Genomic DNA, 20849 nt, shown 5'->3' on the forward strand with positions numbered 1-20849 from the left:
CGAGAGTTCAGTTGGTTTCGTTCTATGAGCTCAGCCACCAACTGTGAGACTTTGAATGACTCATCACAGAGGATGATGAAACACTGTGAGAGCTGAATCTCAACTGACCCCTGACCTCTTGCGTTGGCTGTGTAGGTGATCCAGCGCAGGGAGGATGGCTCGGTCAACTTCTTCAGAGGATGGGAATCATACCGTGAGGGATTTGGAAAGATCACTGGTGAACACTGGCTTGGTAAGTGGCTCAGGTGTTTGAGTCTTGTTTGTGTGTATGTCTTTGCTAATGTCTGACTCAAGCATGCATGTATTGTGTGACCTGTAACAACATGCCAAGCCAAACCCTGGAAAGTAGATTTTCACACAGTATTGTCAACTTTCTGTATGGTTACATTTTGATGAGACCATAAAATTAGCACCATACCAACAAAATTAAGGTGTGGCATGAAATCAAAAATGAAGCAATAATGTTCCAAGGAGAAGGATGAAAGAGAGCCACTCCCAGAATGAACTAACTAGACATGGTGAGCGATGGCTCGAGATAAAAAGAGAAAGATTAGACATGGTTGACCCATCATATCATTAAGCACTGACAGTGACAAAGAATAATATTGAAAATTGGGAGATGTGTATAAAGTGTACTTTACAGAGCTATCCTATCAGCGCCACAAGCAAAAGACCAGCAATGCAATTATAGTATTTTTAGCTTTCATATAACAAACACATCACTGGTTTAATTTCTTTTCAGTTAATCGTATAGCTTTTTCAGTCGCCTTCTGCTTAAAATGTGTGTTTTCTGGAGTATGCTTGTCCAAATCCTTGTATTTCTTGCTGGCAGCATGACATATTAGTGCATGCCTCCCCTCAAATTTGACGGGAAAAGAATTCAATCCAACAAAAGAATGAATTCAACTGTGAAATTGTCAACTTTTCCAAAGCCAGAATCCTTGTCTTCACACCACTTCACACCACTTCTCATTAAAAAAAAAAGAAATCTATGGGGGAGATACTCTTTGGCTATATCATGCTCATTTGTAAAGTATGCTCTTGAAAATAAAGTGTCAGAGGTGACATCCACAGCTTTTTCAGAATATCTTAAGTGAATATACTTTAATGTATATTTTGTTTGTTTGTATACATAACATGGTTTATGAATATACAGCTAGTTCTTTGTCTTTTTAATCGTCCTGACATTTGTTGAGGCAGCAGAAGACCATAAGGTTTCTCACGTCATGTGTTGAATGTGAAAATTGATAACCAGAAAGGTGCATTCTATATGGGGGGGGGGGACACGAGGAATTTCACTCTGGTACATCGGCTCTCAATATGTTTCTACATATCCTTATGTAAGGCAATAGCAAATGGCAACCCTGTAGCAACATTTATTTTCACAGACATAGTCAACATATGGACCTCAGTCACTAATTGTTACACAATCACTACTGTTACCCCTGTATACCCAAACATCCCCAGTGCCATGCGTCACTGCTGTAGTATGTTGTTGTTTTCCTGTTAATTACAGTATATCACCAGAGTACAGTGATGAAAATAAAACTAGCTTAGGTATCAAAAGAATTTCACTTAAATACTGTTGTTGAATACATGACCTTGGGCTTGTACTTGGTTGCCACATTTCTGAACCATTAGTAAGCATTCAAGCACTGGCTCTTTGAGTCCCGATCCCCGAGCCTCCAGGGCTACTCCTACTCAGCACAAGCGGTACACTGTGGCTGCACCATGATTCAAGGCAATGAAACTGTGATGGAGCCGGCGAGATGCCTGCTGATGACTCGTCCCGTCAGACTCAGTTGCTACAATTTAACTTTTAAATTGCATAAAACCTGTCATTACACGAGAAAGCTCATAGCTCAATCAGCATTCATGGAAGTAATACTGAGGTAATACACCGCTTTGTATTTTTTTGTGATTGCATGATGAAATGTGGTGTGTTCACACAAAAACAGTGGCCACAAAGAAGCATTTAGAGAAATGTTGTTTCCTGAGGAAATTTGGATTGAGCAGCAGACTGTTAATGAGCCATCACCATTTCTGTGTGTATAGTATCTTTACAAACTGTCACAGTGGTTTCCTCAGTGACAGACTGATGCAGTAAGTGAAGCTTGACTATGTCAGTTTCTGTTAAAATGCACACTTGATCATGATCAGGGTCATGGATGTGCCATACCGCAGCTGAGATACTCTTCCATCAGCACTCTCTTTCACACATATGCACCCATACTGTATATATAAGTATCTGTTGTTATTTTTGTTGTGTTCCAGGAGACACTAGGACTAAGGAAAAGCTAAAGGAAGCAACATAATGTTGGTTTTTACAACATTTATTGTTTAGAAGACGGCAATCTTTTAATAAACTTAAAATGGCCAGTTCAATAAGTGCACAGCTGAGGAACTGAGGCAGCAAAAACACAATCCAAACAGCAAAGGTCATAACGACACACTTGAGCAGCAATCCCTTAAACATTAATAGGGATCTGTGGGCAGCTTGTCCGTATGCTTTATTATATACATAATGATGGTGCATGATAAAAAAAAAGATATGTTTGGTTTTGTATCACCTCTGTTTATCACTTTTATTGCAATTCAGCCAACAAAACAGTTCATTCATACAGTCTTATAAATGTAAAATAAAGAAAACTGAGTTTTAAGTACATAATTTTTAGATAACAATACACTCACAACAAAGTCAGTCAAAACAGATATTCTGCAGATCCTAAACTGATTAGTCTGTGGTACCGCTGCAGGCTTCTCTTTGATGCAGACACTGTTTTATGAGTTTGTTATTGAGATTCCCCTCATATTTTACACCCGAGACATCTGTTAGTTAAAACTAAATAATTCATTAAACTGATCTGCAATAAAAATTACATAATAATATTTGTTATTTCTGTTGCAAAACATTAAGCTATTTCAGAGACTTGTCACTCATGAGCTTCAGTAATTAATGATTCCTAGTATGTATCTACAGTAAAGCATTTCAGAGTTTATGCGAATTAGAGGTCTCTTTTCTGACCCAAAGCCATTACAGAGTGCATCTTATAACAAAAACCGCAGAGTTCCAACTGGATCTCCCTGTGGTATGCTGCAGGAACATGGTGGGAATATGGAAAGCTCAGGTTTTAGCTGACTGAATTTAAATGAGCCAACAGGCTACTTTGAACGTTTCATAGTATCCTTGCTCATTCAGGCTGTGCTGTTGTCTCGTCACCCCCATCATCGATTGCCCTCAGGCCAAAAATGAAAAATAGATTCATGCTTGCTGCCTGGAAAGAAATTCATTGCAGCTACCTCCTCCAGGCCAATATTGCTCACTAATGCCACCCATCACCTCTGAAGATCTCTGCATGTCTCATTACCATAATATGCAGCTAAGTTCTGTTTTCCTTTTGGGATAGGTGTCCTACATTGAACTTCTGATAGTGTGATGATATTGACAATAACAGTCATGTGAGGAAATGAAGAATAATAGAGAAAGAGTTAACAAAGCTGGCATTCTGTGATTCTTTTTGAAAGTGGCCACCAACACTGCATTTATTAGTTTTATAACACAGTCACACTTGAGAAAATTCTTGCACATTTTGGTACCTCAATAAAATGGTGAGAAAAGAGAAAAAATGTCCGGACAATGAAAAAGAAAGATTTTGAGGAATAATGACAGTAAGCCTGATAAATCTATTCTTCAAGATTTTGCTTGTTTAGTGTGGGGATGATTTTTCTCTTTTCTCTTATTTCTTATCATTTTTGTCTTGCACCTGAACCCAATTTGTGTTGGATGTGCACACATTTTTTTAAAATCTTTTTTTACCACATAAAATGGTCACACCAAGCTCTAGTTTGGGCAAATCAATGAATTTTTTAAGTTGTTTGACAGCGTAGCTATCAGTTGGACTGCCTGAAGCTTCAACTGGCAAGTCAGTTCTATTGGGACTAGCCTCAGTCATTTTCCCACTTGGAAAATGATTCATTCTTCTTAGATATATGCTCAAACTGCTAGAGTATCATCTTGACCTAAAGATACACTATGTAACGTAAGGTAGCATTAGCATGAAACTCTAAATCAATCCACTCTGCTCCGCCCAGCGCTCCCTTCTTCTGCTCCACTATGCTCTTCTATAATCTGCTACACTCGGCCACGCTCTACCCAGCTCTTCAGATATTTGTCGTTATGAAATTACAGTAAATGAGAATGCAACAAAACGTATTGATCAAGCAGAAATAATTGAAAACCTCTGATTGGTTAAAGCGGTCACGCCCATGCAAAAACGTTAGAAGTTAATTTCTCTGCACTGTTCTCAGCGTTCAATGAGTCACAGGAGGCTTCGACAGCACCCCCATATTAAGACATATTTTGGAACACATTTCTACAATAAAAAATATTTGAAAAAGTTCAGTGCTGTAGCTTTAAGACAGTCTAAAATTCCAGCATAGTGATATAGTTTTCAGTATAATGAGGGCTGCCTCTTCAGTTTGTGTTTATATGTGTTTGGTTGCTTCCTTTGATGTAAAGTATGAGTTTTTGATTTGGTCTCTTTATTCTTTAAATTGAGGACCATTGTGCCAGTTTCTCGTGACATTTTGTCCTTTCATTTTGTGAAACCCATCATCAGGTGAGTGACATTCAGAAGAAATGTTTTTGAAGGCTATTTGTCAGGAAGTTTAGTTGTTAGCTTAGAAGGTCATTTTAGCTGACATTGTCAGGGGTATGAAAGCATCACTGAAAACCCCCAAAGAAACCTGCTTCAAATTATAATTACTCAGATTTTATTCCAACATCAAAACTGATTAATCTAAATTAAATGAATATGTTAAAATGAAATGAAAGCCTGTTGATTCCATGTTGTCATTGACATGTGACACTATATTTGTCACCTACAGTGAATTTTATGGATGCTCTAGTTTGAGGAGCAGCAGTCCTCTGCATGAGAAGTAATAAGAACAACATGCAAGTACTGCTAAAGTTCCAACCATCAGAGCTTAGAAGTCTGAAATAAATTAGACAAATTATTACCCTTTGATGGAATCAACAGGGACTCCCACTCCCTGTTGCACTTTGACTTGTGTAAACTTAGTGAAGTGAATCCGCCCTGGTCATTGCATTCTATCTGCCTGGCTCTCCAGTGTAAGGCGCAGATCAAAGTTGGTGTATCAGGGAAATTAGGGGAGACAGAATCTCTATTTATATCAGTAACCATTGGTGTATCTATGTTACAGTGTTGCCCTCACCCTCGATCTCTTTTCATTACCTGTAATCGGTTTTATTCACCAAAGGGGTCTTCCTCCTTTATTCTGGCCAGTGTTTACATTTCGCCTCAAGCCTGTGAGGGTGAGGTGCTACAGCGCTTGGCTGACCAGATAACCAGTATGGAGCAAGCACACCAAGACTCTCCTCTCACTGTTCTGGGGGAGTTTAAGAAAACCTCAGCAATGAACTGTACAAATACAGATAGTATATTTAGTTCCCACAGGGGACAGAAACACACTGTAACACAGTATTAAAGAAGTGCCATTCCCGGTGCAGCTTTTGAACTCTCCGATCACTTATCTTCTCCCGGCTTATAAGCAGAAGCTAAAATCCACAAAACCTATGGTAAACAAATGGGGCAATGATTTCACTGAGCTTACTAACACAATGACACTGCAAAGTCAGTGCAGAAATAATGCATTCTTAGTAAGATGTTTAAAATACAGCAATAAAAAAAACAAAGTCAGGCAGCTTTATAAGGCCACAGATAAGGTCTACAACAATGGGAAAAAATTAAAGCAGATAGAAGAACCTACAGTGAAATGCTAAAACTATCTATCTGTGTATCTATCTGTCTGTCTATTTATCTATATATCTGTCTATAACAGGCCTGTTGTCTTCACATCTGTTGTCACAAAAATTCTTTGAAAAACTATTGCTGGCCCACCTGAAGCACATCTCAGGCCCCCTGCAGAATCCTCTGCATTTTGCCTACAGGGCAAACAAGTAAGCTAATGAGGCAGTCATTATGGCAGTGAACACTATCCTGCAATAGTTTTACTGCCTGGAGAGTTAATGTATGCAAAAATCCCTGTTCTTGTCTTGGAATGAGAAGAATATGTACATTTGGTTATTTAAAGATTTAACGGATATGTGGTGACAATGATATGTACAAGATAACAAATTATGGCAATATGGCTTATGTTACAGAACAGTCAGTGGTGTGTTGTTAGGTATACAGAATAGAAATATTCATATAGATTTTATATACAGATGTCAGACTGTGATGATGATGTCATAATATAAAGACTGAAGTAATTCATCCAAAGAGGATGCTGAGTTATGGCTCTGGGTTTGAGCTCAGTGAAGGTATAGCAGTGTAGACAAAACTACTCCTGAGCCTAGTGGTGCAGTTTGGCAAGATGTCTATCTCCTGGCAGAGGAAAGAGGGTAAAGAAGCTGTGGTTGAGGTGTGTAATGTCTTTGATGATGCTGCAGGCCTTGAGTAGGCATTGTTAATGCTGCAGTTCCTTGAAAGATGGGACTTGGGCACCTGTTATGCATGGGGCACCTGTTGTTGTCTTTCTATCAGAGAAGGACCAGTTGCCATCCCAAGTGGTGACAGACTGTGTGAGGACTGACTCAGTCCGTGCCAGTAGAAGTTGCTGCATGATTGTCTCACAACTCTTGTACACGAATTACACACTTCACGGGACAATGGTTTTGTCTAAGACTCAGCTCCCTGTACCTCTGCCTTCATCATACTCAACAACACTGTGGACCATCATGGAAATGTTCAGACCACAGAGTGGACATCCTGTGCCTGTTACAGTATGGTTGGATGTGCTCCTCATATATAGAAATTTGATTAGGCCCAAAAAATGTAACAAGCAAATAATAAAATGATCACTGGCACCAAGCTACCTCTTGCAGACCCCTTCAACCCTGGCCTCATATTATTTAACTCCTCTCTTATGGCAGATTTTTCAGATTGAAGGTGTGCAAGGTGCAGTTATACAATCCCACATCTGCCTTCTACCACAGGATTTCCAGCCATTACAACCCACACCCACATAAACGCCATGCCATACCTAGCTGTTGCTGTGGAGATTCTCATCATTGTCACCCATAAAACCATGTTCTGGTGAAATTCTGTCTGTCACATCCCAGCGGGGAAAATAAGACATATGTAGCCCTTATGAATTGTTTTAATCTAAAACAAAAATGCTAATATAGTTACTCAACTGTTTAATAGGCCAGCTGTAGAAGACATGAACTGAAAATGGGGGAAAAAAACCTTCAGCCTGAGGCAGTTGAGAGTAAAAGTAGATGAAAATGTTAAGGCTCGCGTCCTTGGTTCTCTGACACTTTTTGCCATTTCCCACAGCATGAGATGCAAACCAGATGCTGAAATGTCAGACTTCAGTGCAGCTGTGATAGTGTTATTGTTTCACATCAGATTTGGCTTAGGGATTGCAATTTGGGCAAAATTCTACTGATGTTTAAGCAAAATGTATGCATCCAACTGAATTAGTATATAAACAGAGAGGGAGAGTGACAAGGTAAGTAATAGAGAAACTAAACTAAAACATACTGTAACTTTGTTTGGTGCACTGTTTGGAGGCTCTTGTATTATGAACTTTAATCTCACACTTGTGCTGTGATAATGGGTAAATGGATCCGGTTGTATTGCTGTAGCAGTCCTCTAATTCAGATGACTGTGCACTATAACAAGCAGGGACAGAAACAATTTCTTCCCTCATGTCATCACAGTAATGAAGTGATAACTCAGCCACAGTATATGATGCCTTAAAACAGTATTTGCACAATAATCACAATCCTGTACGTAACATTTAACTAACTGTACAGGTGTGCACCACTGCTATAAGCTGTCAGTGTACACTGACACATTATTTGGCCTCTGGGTCTTCCTATATGTACAGTGTGCTTGATCTGATTACAGGAAAAAACACATTTGTTTTCGTGACTGCATTAGGCACATGAAGAGGCACTGACAACCCGAGACAAAGTCCTTTTATGGCCAAACTTTCAGGAAATCCTGACCAGTGAACTTGGTTCAGATTCATTTTAGTCATTAGCATATACAATGGATTTAATAACAGAAATGCTAGAGCCCAGTAGGCAAAACAACTGACATTACTTCTCTGTCATTACATCTTTGCACTGCCAAATAACTCACAACAGACATTATCTCTTCAAGTATTTAGTGATTCTCTTTTTACTGAGGATGCCCAGAGCATATCACATTATAATTTTGTGATGGTCTCCATCAGTGCGAAAGGGGGAACAGTGTAATAAAATCCATGCATCTTGACTGTTCTGCCTGGAAGTTGTCCTCTATCTGACAAATGCCTCGCTGTGATCTAACATTCACCGGCTGACCGCTTCATTAAAGTGAAACTTACAGCCATCACTGAGGGAAAAAAATCTGTTTACCCTCCTCTACAGTTTTTTTGCCTGCCTGTCACTAAAATTGCATTAAACTCTGCAAAAATTTGCAGTGTTAACAACTTTGCATACTACCCACCTTTAAGAAGTGAGGCATATGCAAGTGTTGTAATTGAGCTCTTAGCCCACCCAGAGAATTGTAATCTCATGATTATAGGGAGGTGAGCCACACTGAATAAGATTTGAGTGTTTGTGTACGTGTGTGTGTGTTTATTCAAAAGTGAGGGCGAAGATGGGAGCCAGTCAGGAGGATAACTATAATTTGGAGATGGGTGTTTGACAAGCTTGACAGCCTGTGCCAGTCCTAAGTAAGTGAGGGCCATTTCACGTCTAAAGGGCAGCATGAAAAAGACTGAGCAGAGAAAACAATATATAGTGACAGTGTCAGAAAAATGTCAAAGCAGTGTTCAGTACTGAAATGTAGCCATTCACCTCACTGACAAATGAAAAACAGTAATTAAGAAGGGAACACTAACAAATGCAGCAGCGTATAGTATTATACCCATCTGCATTCACACACAAATAAAAGGGTTAAACCAACACTGTAGGTACACTGTCTAATGCCATTTATATCTGTTGTCTTCTTTTTCTTTTTTGCTCTTTCATTCCCTTCATTTCTGTCCTTGCCCTAGTATCTTTATCTCCTTTCTGTGGTCCTGTCCATGTTTCTCAGATCAATGTAAAACAACACCGAGTCTCTGATAATTACCTCCCAGCTTGCAGAAGTAGTCAGAGCTTAGAGAAACAAAGGGGCCGCGCTCAGGAACGGAGCCCATTCATGTACAGTAGAGAGAATACACTGTCCACACACAGACACACGCACACTAGAACACACATACAATGGAAATGAAAGAATAGATGTGGCCAGGCCAAAAATGCCATTATTCAACTCTGTCAAATACCTTTCTCTGTGTGGATGTAATATGTAAAGCTGCATTGTTTATTAAGATGTTTTTTGTTTTTTTGTTTATTTCTGAGTAGTTGTGTCCTGAGGGAAAAGAGGGCAGGGCATTGAGGTGTTACAGCCTCTTGTTGTTGAACTAGAAAAATCACTGAAATAAAGGTCATAATAATGCAGTGATGTAACTGCCATTTGTTAGAAATTCTCTGGGCCACCTGTTGTGGTGGCTGTGGTACATCAATGTTTGACTTCTACCCACTGCCTGGTGCACAGCCACATTCTCTCTTACATACACCAGTTAAGCAGAACATAACATCTATTGATGTGTTGCTCACAAGCATTTACAAATATCAGACCTATCTTGTGATTTATCTTGTGAATCTTTTTCTTTCCCACAGACCCATGCACAAACACATCCTTACACACATTTATCCTCCACAGCTTGCCTGTACCACACTGCAGCATCCTGAGGCTTTCATTTATATTCTTGTCATGCAGCAGAAAATATAAAGAGGACTGTATTCTACAAAAGAGCACAAATCAAAGAACATCACAGTTCCTGTGAGTATGACAGCTCATTTTGCCTTTCTTTGTGTTTTTTCTCCCACATTATTTTATCTGTGGACACTTCTCTATGTTTACTTTGCATATTGTATGGAATGTGGAACTGCATCGCAAACCTGCAGAAATACCAAAGATAGACAGCAGCAGTAATTAGTATGAAAGCAATTCAGCTTGAGAGACAGATAAGTAAAAAAACACAGTTAATACATCTGTGGTAAACATGCCTTGACCTGGTTAATGGTTCATCTGTGAAGATGCGTCAAACACTCCAATCAAGTGTTGCTGTTTTTCTCAGATTGGCAGCAGTATTGCTGAGAACAGCAAGGTCAAGGGTCACTACTCACCACTCACAGGTTAGTAGAGAGAGGGGGGTGTAGTGCTGATCAGTTGTTCCCTGGAAGATTTATTACTCTAGTCTCTAATAGATAGGTGCTGCTTCAGCTTCATTTAAAGGTGGGGTTTTCAGCTGCATGGCTTTCCAATGCCCAGGCTCATACAGTGTTTTGTGGAAATGTACATTATTATAAATTGAGCTATTAAGTGAGTTAGACAGAGAGGACAGGTGAAAAAAAACGACAAATGATGAATGCAGAGAAATTGGTGAGGAAAATGGAAAAAAAATACAGATGAGCGACTTGAGCAAGGATTTGTTAGTGATCAAGTTGGTTCACACTGGAGTAAGAGAAGAGGAAGACAGTTAAGGAGGAAGAAAATTGGACAGACTGTTAGGGAGGAAAAGATGCATAAATGAAGCTTAGAGTTGCAGAGGGACAAAACTAAAATTTAATTTAAGAAACCATGATGTTATTGATTTTGACTCAGTTAATTTATGAAACAAATAGCAGACTACTTCCAGATGTAGATGACTTTAAATGTATTTCAGTGCATTATAAAGAGTGTCTTCCAATTGCACCATCATATAACTGCATATTCCTGCCAGGAGTATTGTATTAGATGCACATGCACTTGTGTGAACATACATGCAAACAAAAACACTAAGCCTACACAAGCTTATATACATGCACAACAACAATGTGCATAAGACGCTGATTTGCAACTTGTGGAAAGTCAATAAAGGTTGCTACCTTGTAGGAAGGTCACAGCTAGAAAAACACTCCACAAGGCTCTACACAGTCTCCCCCTGAACTCTCTCTGTTCCTGTTAGAGGGAATAAATAGCCTCATTATTCCACCAGGCACTCACCATCCATCCCTGTGTGTCACTTCCATTGTTTCTAGAAAAGCTCAAATCAGTTTGCTGTGAAAACTCTTCATTCTGTCTGCTGCTCACAATAGCCCCTGTAACCATATTGTTATTAGACATTTTAGATTATTCTCACAGTATAATTTGCTATTTGTTTTATGTAGACTGTAAAGCCAGTCCTTATTATACCTGAGGAAGTAAATACTAAATTCAAAAACTTGTAAGGTTGTTTACAACACGTGACATTAGAGCTCCAGACTGAGAAACAAGTTGTCAGTTTTCATATACTACACCATGTCAGTCTGTTCTTTTAACATAATGATGAGGCACAGTAGCTCCTGGAGCCGGTACCCTTTTTATGACTCATATCTTTATATCACCACTGTGTTCAGAAAGCAGTGATAAAAATACTGTTGATGTGCAAAATATTGTCTTATGCAAGAAGCCAACTGCTTCTCTTCCACTGTTTTATACAGTATATATGATGTCAGGAAATTGTATGTGCTGCTTTTTCTACCTTCTTGTATTTGTTCACACTCAGAAGTCAGTTTTTTCCTTCTATGTCCATTTATATATGTCTAGGACATTATTTTTCTGAAGGATGATCATGCTGATCTTTCATTATGTTGAGCCATGTTATATAAGGCCTGCACCAACAAACATAATGTGTGCTTATTATGTGTTTATATTGGACCGTATCTTTAATAAGACAGTGCCTATAGGATTTACAATCACTAGAAACATTTTTAGTAATATTGTCCATCTATATTTGTAGAACGTTTTATAACAAAATTACAATGTACTGAATTAAACCAAAACAATGCCTATTGTTATCACCTATAGATAATCCTAACATCAAGAAAACAATTGCCAACAAAGCCTTGTGCAGCTCTTTACAGTCCGCGTCTGCCCACACACTGGGCCCGTGTGGCTCAGGCTGCCTGTTGGCTTTCTACCCTGTAGATCTACACCCTCCAGCTGTACCCACAGATAATTATAATCCAGAAAACCATTTTATAGGATAGTATAACCACGGCAGTTTGCTAACACTATGTTTAATTCCACACTGTGACACAGTATATAATTTTAAGAATGTTTCATACAGTTGCTACTATAATAATTGGCTCTACATGAAAAGGGCTTTATGAAGCTTGTGTATTAATTGGCCCCTAATTATTTGCTTAATTCTTGGAAGGATGAGAAAAATCCCTCCAGGGTACAATACTACTGTGTATGCATTAAAATTGAAAATACTAGATAAATCATGTTTCCCTGAGGTCATTGACAAATGTTTCTTAGTGGGTGCATGGGTGCTACACATTGTCACAAGTACATTAACTTCCTGTGTACCCACTGAACTAATTTCCATTACTATATTTGAAACACGATCTTGTGTTTCCAGGTTATTTTTCTCATTTGCATTCTGTCTGCATAATGCAGACTGATTCAGATGCATCTTTAATGTATTTAATATATAGCTTCAAATATACATGTATGTGCTCCATGTGACCACAAGTTTATGCAATCTTATTCACTTTTACTGTATCTTTATGGCAAAAGCACCAGAAATCTAAACCAGGTTGCCCAAAAATGATTTAACCACCACTGAAAATTAGGTTCAAATTTTACAAGCTTTCAGCTGTTTGCAGTGAACAAATCCAGCAGGAACAACTGAAATAGCTCAACACAACTAATGTAACAAGGGGTTTCTCCAAATTCAACATAAAATGCAACTTTTAATGACTTCTGCAGTCTCAAAATTATTCCACCCCCTAAATAGAATCCCTCATAAGAGTGCATATTTGCAAATCTGGTGCTGCACACCTGATGGAACTACAGTAATCAAGAGCTTCATTAGTTGCACCAGGTGTACTTGAAATAAAACACATCAAATAACTGAACTGGCTATGGGTTTGCTGAGTGTCACATTTGATCACATGTTGCATGTTACGTCAAAAGAAATATCAAAATGTTAAGAGAAAAGATCATTGCCTTAGACAACCAAGAAAAAGGATACAAAAAGTTAGCAAAGGCACTGAATGTTATTAGAGACACTGTTGGAAACATAGTTTGCAAGTTCAAAAACCCTTGAGTGACTGCAAAAGACCTGCAGCAAGACTCGGTGGCAACAGGCACTGAGCTTTCAGTTTTCACAGTAAAGTGCACACTAAACACTGAATATTTCCATGCCAGAACTCCCAGACATACAGCACTGTTGACCCAAAAGCACAAGAAAAGTCAGTTCCAATATGCTCAAAATCATATAAATAAGCCACAGATGTTTTGGGATTTTGTTCTATGGAGCCTTTGGATCAGCGGCATGTCTGGAGGAGAAGAATGAAGCATACGCTGAAACGAACACCCTTCCTACAGTGAAGCGTTGGCGATGCTCTGGGGCTGCTTTGCTTCTTCTGGCACTGGGAATCTGCAGCACGTGGAAGGAAGGATAGATTCATTCAAGTATCAAAAAATCCTAGGAGAAAATATCATGCCATTTCTGAGTAAGCTTGGGCATCACTGGACCTTCCAACAGGACAGTGATCCCAAGCATACCTCAAATCCACCAAGGCTTGGTTGTAGAAGAGTCCCTAGAAGATTCTAGAGTAAAGATGTTTGTCATGAAGGGGTTGAATAATTTTAAGACTGCGAACATTATTAAAAGTTGCATTTTGTGTTGAATTTGGAGAAACCACTTGTTACATTAGCTGTCTTGAGCTATTTCAGTTGTTCTTGTTTGGTTTGTTCATTGCAAACAGGTACACCTAATTTGCAATGGGGGTTGAATAAGTAGTTCATTTTTAACTTGTATATATGTACATATTTAGAAATAAATAGTTGTTTTCTTCTTTTTTTACTTGTTCTTTTTTCAGTTTTATTTGGTGCATATAGGGGGTCATTGAACTGCAGTCAAAGTCCTTGTATTTTAACATACCTGGCAATAAGGTCTAGAATAGATTGATCATTTTGACTACTGTGGTAGTTAGCTACTAGGTAGTTAGGCTGCTAGTACAGTGCCTTGCGAAAGTATTCGGCCCCCTTGAACTTTGCGACCTTTTGCCACATTTCAGGCTTCAAACATAAAGATATAAAACTGTAATTTTTTGTGAAGAATCAACAACAAGTGGGACACAATCATGAAGTGGAACGAAATTTATTGGATATTTCAAACTTTTTTAACAAATAAAAAAACTGAAAAATTGGGCGTGCAAAATTATTCAACCCCCTTAAGTTAATACGTTGTAGCGCCACCTTTTGCTGCGATTACAGCTGTAAGTCACTTGGGGTATGTCTCTATCAGTTTTGCACATCGAGAGACTGAAATTTTTGCCCATGCCTCCTTGCAAAACAGCTCGAGCTCAGTGAGGTTGGATGGAGAGCGTTTGTGAACAGCAGTTGTCAGTTCTTTCCACAGATTCTCGATTGGATTCAGGTCTGGACTTTGACTTGGCCATTCTAACACCTGGATATGTTTATTTGTATTTATTAGTCATTTAGGTCAACATTGGATCATTCAGAGATCCTCACTGAACTTCTGGAGAGAGTTTGCTGCACTGAAAGTAAAGGGGCTGAATAATTTTGCACGCCCAATTTTTCAGTTTTTTATTTGTTAAAAAAGTTTGAAATATCCAATAAATTTCGTTCCACTTCATGATTGTGTCCCACTTGTTGTTGATTCTTCGCAAAAAATTACAGTTTTATATCTTTATGTTTGAAGCCTGAAATGTGGCAAAAGGTCGCAAAGTTCAAGGGGGCCGAATACTTTCGCAAGGCACTGTATATAACTACTAGTATAACATTGCAACTGTGAAAATACATGTGTGAAGTGTATTTAATGCATTTGATAAGCTAATTAAAGTGTCAGCACAAACAATAGAGTGCAGATCAAAACACACCATGGGGAGCTGAGTGAGTGCTGATCCCCGCTGTCAGGAAATATAGCAAATAATGATACCATATCCTGCATGACAAAAAGAAATATAAACTACAATCCCCAGCAATCTATTATTTAGAGCACATGTAAGTGTTTGCAGTTAAAGCTCCTTCAACACTGCATTCATATCCAGTCAATTATTCAAGAGTGTGATTCCTCCTCAGTGAGTCCAATGCACTGATGTTGACTGTCTGGGGTTGCAGTCAGTCAGCCACCCGAGGCCTTGCCAATCAGCCCTGATGCTAACACAGTGATGCCTCAGCCACCAGCTCTACCTCTGCTTCCTTTAGGAGGGTATGCTGTCTCTGATTGGTGCAGCTGTACCCAGGCCAACACTCCATCTGCAATAGATTGCACTGCAGGAGTGGCGATAGCTGCAATTTGCAGCAATTCTGTCAGTAATTTTGATATGTATGAGGACCAGAGCAATTCGTAGCCCTCTCCGCAAGGCTGAGCTACTTTATTTGATGCCTCTCATCACAAGCTCCTCTACCTACCTACTTGTGCTGGTACCAAAGACTGGTTTGGCTAATGTGGATACAAAAAGAAAAGAAGATTAAAAAAACACCCTTTGAAAGGGTAAGGGATTTCATTTTCAAAAAAAAAACATTTATGAGCATAATCTTGTCACAAAGGAATGTTAAATGAGAACAGATGGAGTGACTTGAAAATTTGACTGAGCAATGATTGAATGGATCTGTTAATGACAGTGACAGGAAAGGCGTTATACAAAGGACCCAGCTCGCCCCATCATTCCCTTTCTGCTCTGTATAAAAGTTCATTTCATCATTCATCTGGGGCTTTAGGGATTTACAATTAAAATTGTATAACATACATAACTTTTACACATAACCATGCCACAAAATTCATACCTGGTCAGACAACAGAAGAACGATCACCTTTATTTGGCCAAGTACGTCTCACACATAAGTAATTTGTTTCCAGTACAGAACGGATGGCTCTAACCATCGGGCGCAACTTGGGGGTTCAGTGTCTTGCCCAAGGACACTTTGACATGTGCACTGCAGGCAGTGATTTGAACCTCTAACCTTCTGGTTGGGAGGCGATCGCTCTACCCACTGATCCACAGTCGCCCCAGAGCAACATATAATGTAGATGAAGAACCCATCATTTCTAACACTGCCTCGACTCTTCTGAGCCAAGAAAAAGCATGCATTTCTGCAGGTTAGAGTCTCTGCTGTGTGCTGCCGCATTGTGAATAAGGCTGAATAAAGGGGAAGGTGGTGGTAACTGTGAAAAGCATGAATTAAACATGCCTGACACGCCTATGCCTCTCCACACTTTTTGTATGGGTAACTACACCTCTCGATAGACATTTTCTCTTGAGCTAACTTGTGGCAACATCTATACATGCTTTTGTTGACCATACTCCTACTAATTTCTTTTTTTAAATTCTGCAGTCTGCCATATATTTTAGCCTCATTTTTGCCCACCAATCAGGGCACTTGTGAATGTTTTAGTAGAATAAATGGTCAGAAAAGGCTTTTCTGTTGATTATATAATGTTGCATGGAGAGTGTCATGACTTTTTAAAACCTCATAGAATTCTAATAGTACTTAATTAGCACTGAACTCTTAGCAAATTCATTACAAGCAAACAGCATTGGATGGTCTGAAGATGTGTGGCTCATGAGGACACTCTCCTTCCCCTCTCAAGCCGCCCATTAACCCTGGAGTCAGAGGAGGGGCTTAGCAAGAGCAGCATTACCCTTGTCCCAACCTTGATAGTGTCACGTGCCCATGATCAAAGCCTTTATGGCATGTCAGTATTCTCCTCCTTGCTCATCATATCTTGCTCTATATCAGCTCTTTCTCTCTGTTTTTGCTTCCTGACCCTGTGTTTCCTTCTCATCAAACACATTCTCTCTGCTTAGTTAGATTTGCTACCCAGCACTGCTTTTGATGCATTTCACATTTTTACCATTTATCCCCTCAGGACTCCACCCATCAGGCTGGATTAAGAAGTGAATGATAGAAGTTTTACAGGTTCTCTTGATTTCTATCAAGAGCCCTGCATAAAATTGGATTCAGACTAGTCAGGTTTGGGCTGGGTCCAGTTCTATTGCAGCAGGTCTCCGGTATATTCGTTAATATGTCTAGCGGGTCCACTATAAGCTCTGTTCTGTGGTGCATCATAATCACTGGAAAGTGAGAATGTGGACATTATCCACAAAACAGTGTCATAGAGAGTGTTGACTAAAACGTGTAGCTAAAAGAAAGTCAGTACTTTATTTGTTTGTTTGTTTTTAACCCCAAAGTTAAAAACCTAAAGTAGTGGATCTGATGAGAAATGAGAGAAGATGAAAAATTCAGTGATAACCAAAATTATTACAATTCATCCTGAGAGGAACATGAATTTCTGCAGCAAATACCATTTCATTTCACTAAAAATACAAATGTCAGCCTCCGGGTAGAGAAGAGGACATGTCAGGGACCAAAGTCTGTAGATTCATCCTCTGGGCACTGTCACAAAATGTCTTGTCAGGCCATCCAGGGGTATTTCCTGGTTGTGGACCACCCAGCCATTCATAGAGCCAAGTCACTATAGCCAGGATTAAAATGTGGTGCTATATTGTTCTTTCTGTCACACACGTTATCATTATTTCCCATATTTCCTGATAGCTGGGTTGAACACTCATCTCAGTCGGTTCCCTTGGTGTGTTTTGACATGCACTCTGTACAGTAGCTTGTGCCAACACTGTAATTAACATAATAAATGCATTTACTCTTGTACTCAACACTTGAAATGCCATATACTGTAGTAGTAGTCGAGCTGTCTTTAATAAGGTTTAGTAAGATTTCTGCAGACCCCCTGCAGGAAAGAGAGAAGAGACAGAAAGAGAGAACAATCTTCCATGAGTGGGCAAGTGCAAATTCTTTAACCCTACGTTCACTGATTTTTCACAGATTTCTCACTATGACTGGTGAATGTTTGGACTGGCTCTGGATCAAATGAGACATAACCTGTTATGGGCACTAACATGGTCCCAGTTCTTTCAACTGTAAAAGAGTGTGAGGGCTGCCCCCCACCCCACCCCCGGCTCAGCTGCACCCATGCACACATAAGTACCCTTGTTTGACTGATAGAACAAATGCAAATGAGGCTGATCTCACTACTGTATATTCAAAACCTTTAAAAAGATTGAATCCAGAATATTCTTTAGCTGAATGAACATTTCAGCTGCACTATTTGTTTAGCAGCAAACACACAGTGCCATTCCCCAGGCTGAGTCTAACTTTGGAACAATGACACTATATTGTTCTTGTTGCTCATTGCATTCTCATTATTGCTCTCAGGAGTCACTTGCTTCATGTCTGAAGATACAATATATTATTAAAACATATGATCTCTTTCAAAATCTTAATGGATTTCTAAATAGACAAATGCTCACTGAGTTGTGCATTTTAAGCTGTAAGCATTTTTACTAAATTGAATTAAGCAGGGTTAGGGAGTTGTCTCATAGTACGTCTGACAGAGGTGTTTCAGCATGAATCCAGGTGTGAGGATGTGCCTTGACAGATCCAGTGTGTAGGATGACAGTATAAAGAAGGAATTATACAACTCATTTGTGACTGTTTCATTTTAGAATCCTGCTGCACACAGAGGCATTAATGTCATAACCATAAGGACAGCATAATGTATCAAAATTGGGTTCTAAGCCTGAGCTTCTGTTGATTATTATTTCATGGTCAAGGGTCACATTTAAGTGGACATTATGTACAGACATTGCTATATTGGTCCACAAAGGCAGGAAGAAATGAAGACAAAGCTGTTCTGTGGCAGTCCAGTCAATTTATTATAAAGGTAAATCGTAATCCTTTTTTTTATTTTTTTATATTTTCTCCAGTTTGTAAAGCTACTCCATAATCCTTCCATGAACACCAGCCGCTGCAGGTTTAGGTATCCCCTGGGGTGGAATCGCCAAAGCACAGAAGCACATAAACTATTTTTGTGGCTTTATTTGCAAAACATTCAGCTGTGCAACATTCAGTAACATTTCAAATCCTGGAGAGATATTTGTTAATAATCCTCAGTCAGTTACTCTCATATCAGTGAGTCAGTTACAGGTCACTGTAGACCTCAGTCCTGTGGATTAGATGGAGCTGTGGGCTGTGGCTAACCATGCGCTTAGAAGAGCAGTGGCTTAGCGGCTATATCTCCAAGAAGCTGCTGTGTAACTGGCCATTGCTGCTCATAGTGTGTAATCAGAAGCGGCTTTCATGGGAGGGCAGGGATGGAAGACTAGGGCCCACACTAGAGGCCTGTAAAGGAACCCATGAAATCACATCCTACTTTTCTTTCTTTTTTCATGTTTTAATTTTAGTGTTTAAAGATTGTTACTAATATAAAAAAGTCACTAGGTGAGATTTAATATTATGCAGTGAGCGATTTGTTTGCCATTTTCCTGTACCTCTAGTCTGTTGCATTGTCGTGTTCCCTGACGTTTTGCTGTGCTGTTCTGGTGGATCACATTTAGCATTTAAAATATTTTTGAAAAACTATGCGAAAAGATTTTTTTGAATGTACAATCAGTTTGATATATTGACTTAATAACTATAGTTATATGAGTAGCAGAATACATTAGAGGTAGATCTATCCCCTATATGTCATGGCAGCTAAAATACTGCAAAATTTTAAAAAATAAATAAAAAACATAAAATCTGGTGTTCAGATGCATTAAGGTAAAGAAGTGTTTTTCTAAATCTTGTCCAGTTGACGTCTACGGTCAAACATTAGCTGTTATGTTTGTTTGGAGTTGAATCGTTTGTTAGGCTGATTTGGAGTCGACCCAGGCATTTTTGAGAAACACGCAGAGCTAGGTTGGTGAAAGATCTGCTTTTATGAGTGTGACAGTAACAGTAACAGATACTAGTTTAGTGTGCTGGGTTTGTGGCTGCTTCACTGTTCTATTAAGCATCCTTGAAGGGATTTCATTCATACCTGTTGGCTGTTTTGTGTTGATGGTTGGACAACTGAGCGGGCCTGGCTCTCAGAGGTCACTGCCTACCAAGCCAGTTGGGCCAGCCACTGTCTAACCTGAACAAATACAATGCAGATACTATGTGTCAAGCCACATCTGCTTGTTGCTTGGGGGAGGAAAGGATTTATGGGTACTTTGGTTTAAGGGGTTGGCTAGGTTTGGAAAATTATGTTACTTATTGTGGGGCCCTGAAGATCTATGACAACATGATCTGACACCCCCGTGTTTGGGGCAAAATAATGGTTTAACATCATTAAACTTTTATGCTAAACTTCTATGTGAAAGCTCACCCATTTTTTGGCACATTGAATTGTGTATCATCAACTGCTGAATTTACTCACGGTGTCCACTGTTTGGCTGTTTGTGGCACTTCGTGGTGGTAAAGACCAGTGGCTGGATGTGATGAGTCTAATGTGGCTGTTCTCTGAATGTTCTCACAGTTCAGCTTTGGTTTCTGCCTGGCATATAAATCAGTAGGCCTACCCTGCCCTTGTGTATAACATTTGAGGAAGTGCACAGATCAATCTACATATGAACCAATATTATTTTCTCTTATCTTTATTGAGGTGTTTTTGACTGCACCATATCGTTGCTCTACTTTCTCTTGTTTCCAGTTCACTGAAATCTCTCTCCCAGCTGTCACTCCTTTCTCTGCCACACCACATCTCCCAGTTCTCATTGGAAATGAATGAGTACCATCGCTTTGTCTCTTGTTCTTGGTGCCAGTGTGAGCTCACAGTAAGACAAGGAGAAGGTGACAAGTTTACTCATGTTAATTATAATGTTACTTGAACAATTTGATTAT

At 39.3% G+C, this 20849-nt stretch overlaps 1 protein-coding gene across 2 annotated transcripts in view; it reads left to right on the forward strand.

Annotated features, from left to right (window-relative positions):
• The window catches only part of fibcd1b (fibrinogen C domain containing 1b), a 99669-nt gene that overhangs the window by 62804 nt on the left and 16016 nt on the right, over positions 1-20849 (forward strand). For both annotated transcript variants that reach the window (XM_020619485.1, XM_020619486.1), the window contains one exon: positions 136-232. In XM_020619485.1, coding sequence (XP_020475141.1) covers positions 136-232 — 97 coding nt within the window. The remainder of the gene's footprint in view (positions 1-135; positions 233-20849) is intronic.

This window comes from Monopterus albus, unplaced genomic scaffold (genome assembly GCF_001952655.1).
Source record: "Monopterus albus unplaced genomic scaffold, M_albus_1.0 scaffold221.1, whole genome shotgun sequence".
Taxonomy (NCBI): Eukaryota; Metazoa; Chordata; class Actinopteri; order Synbranchiformes; family Synbranchidae; genus Monopterus; species Monopterus albus.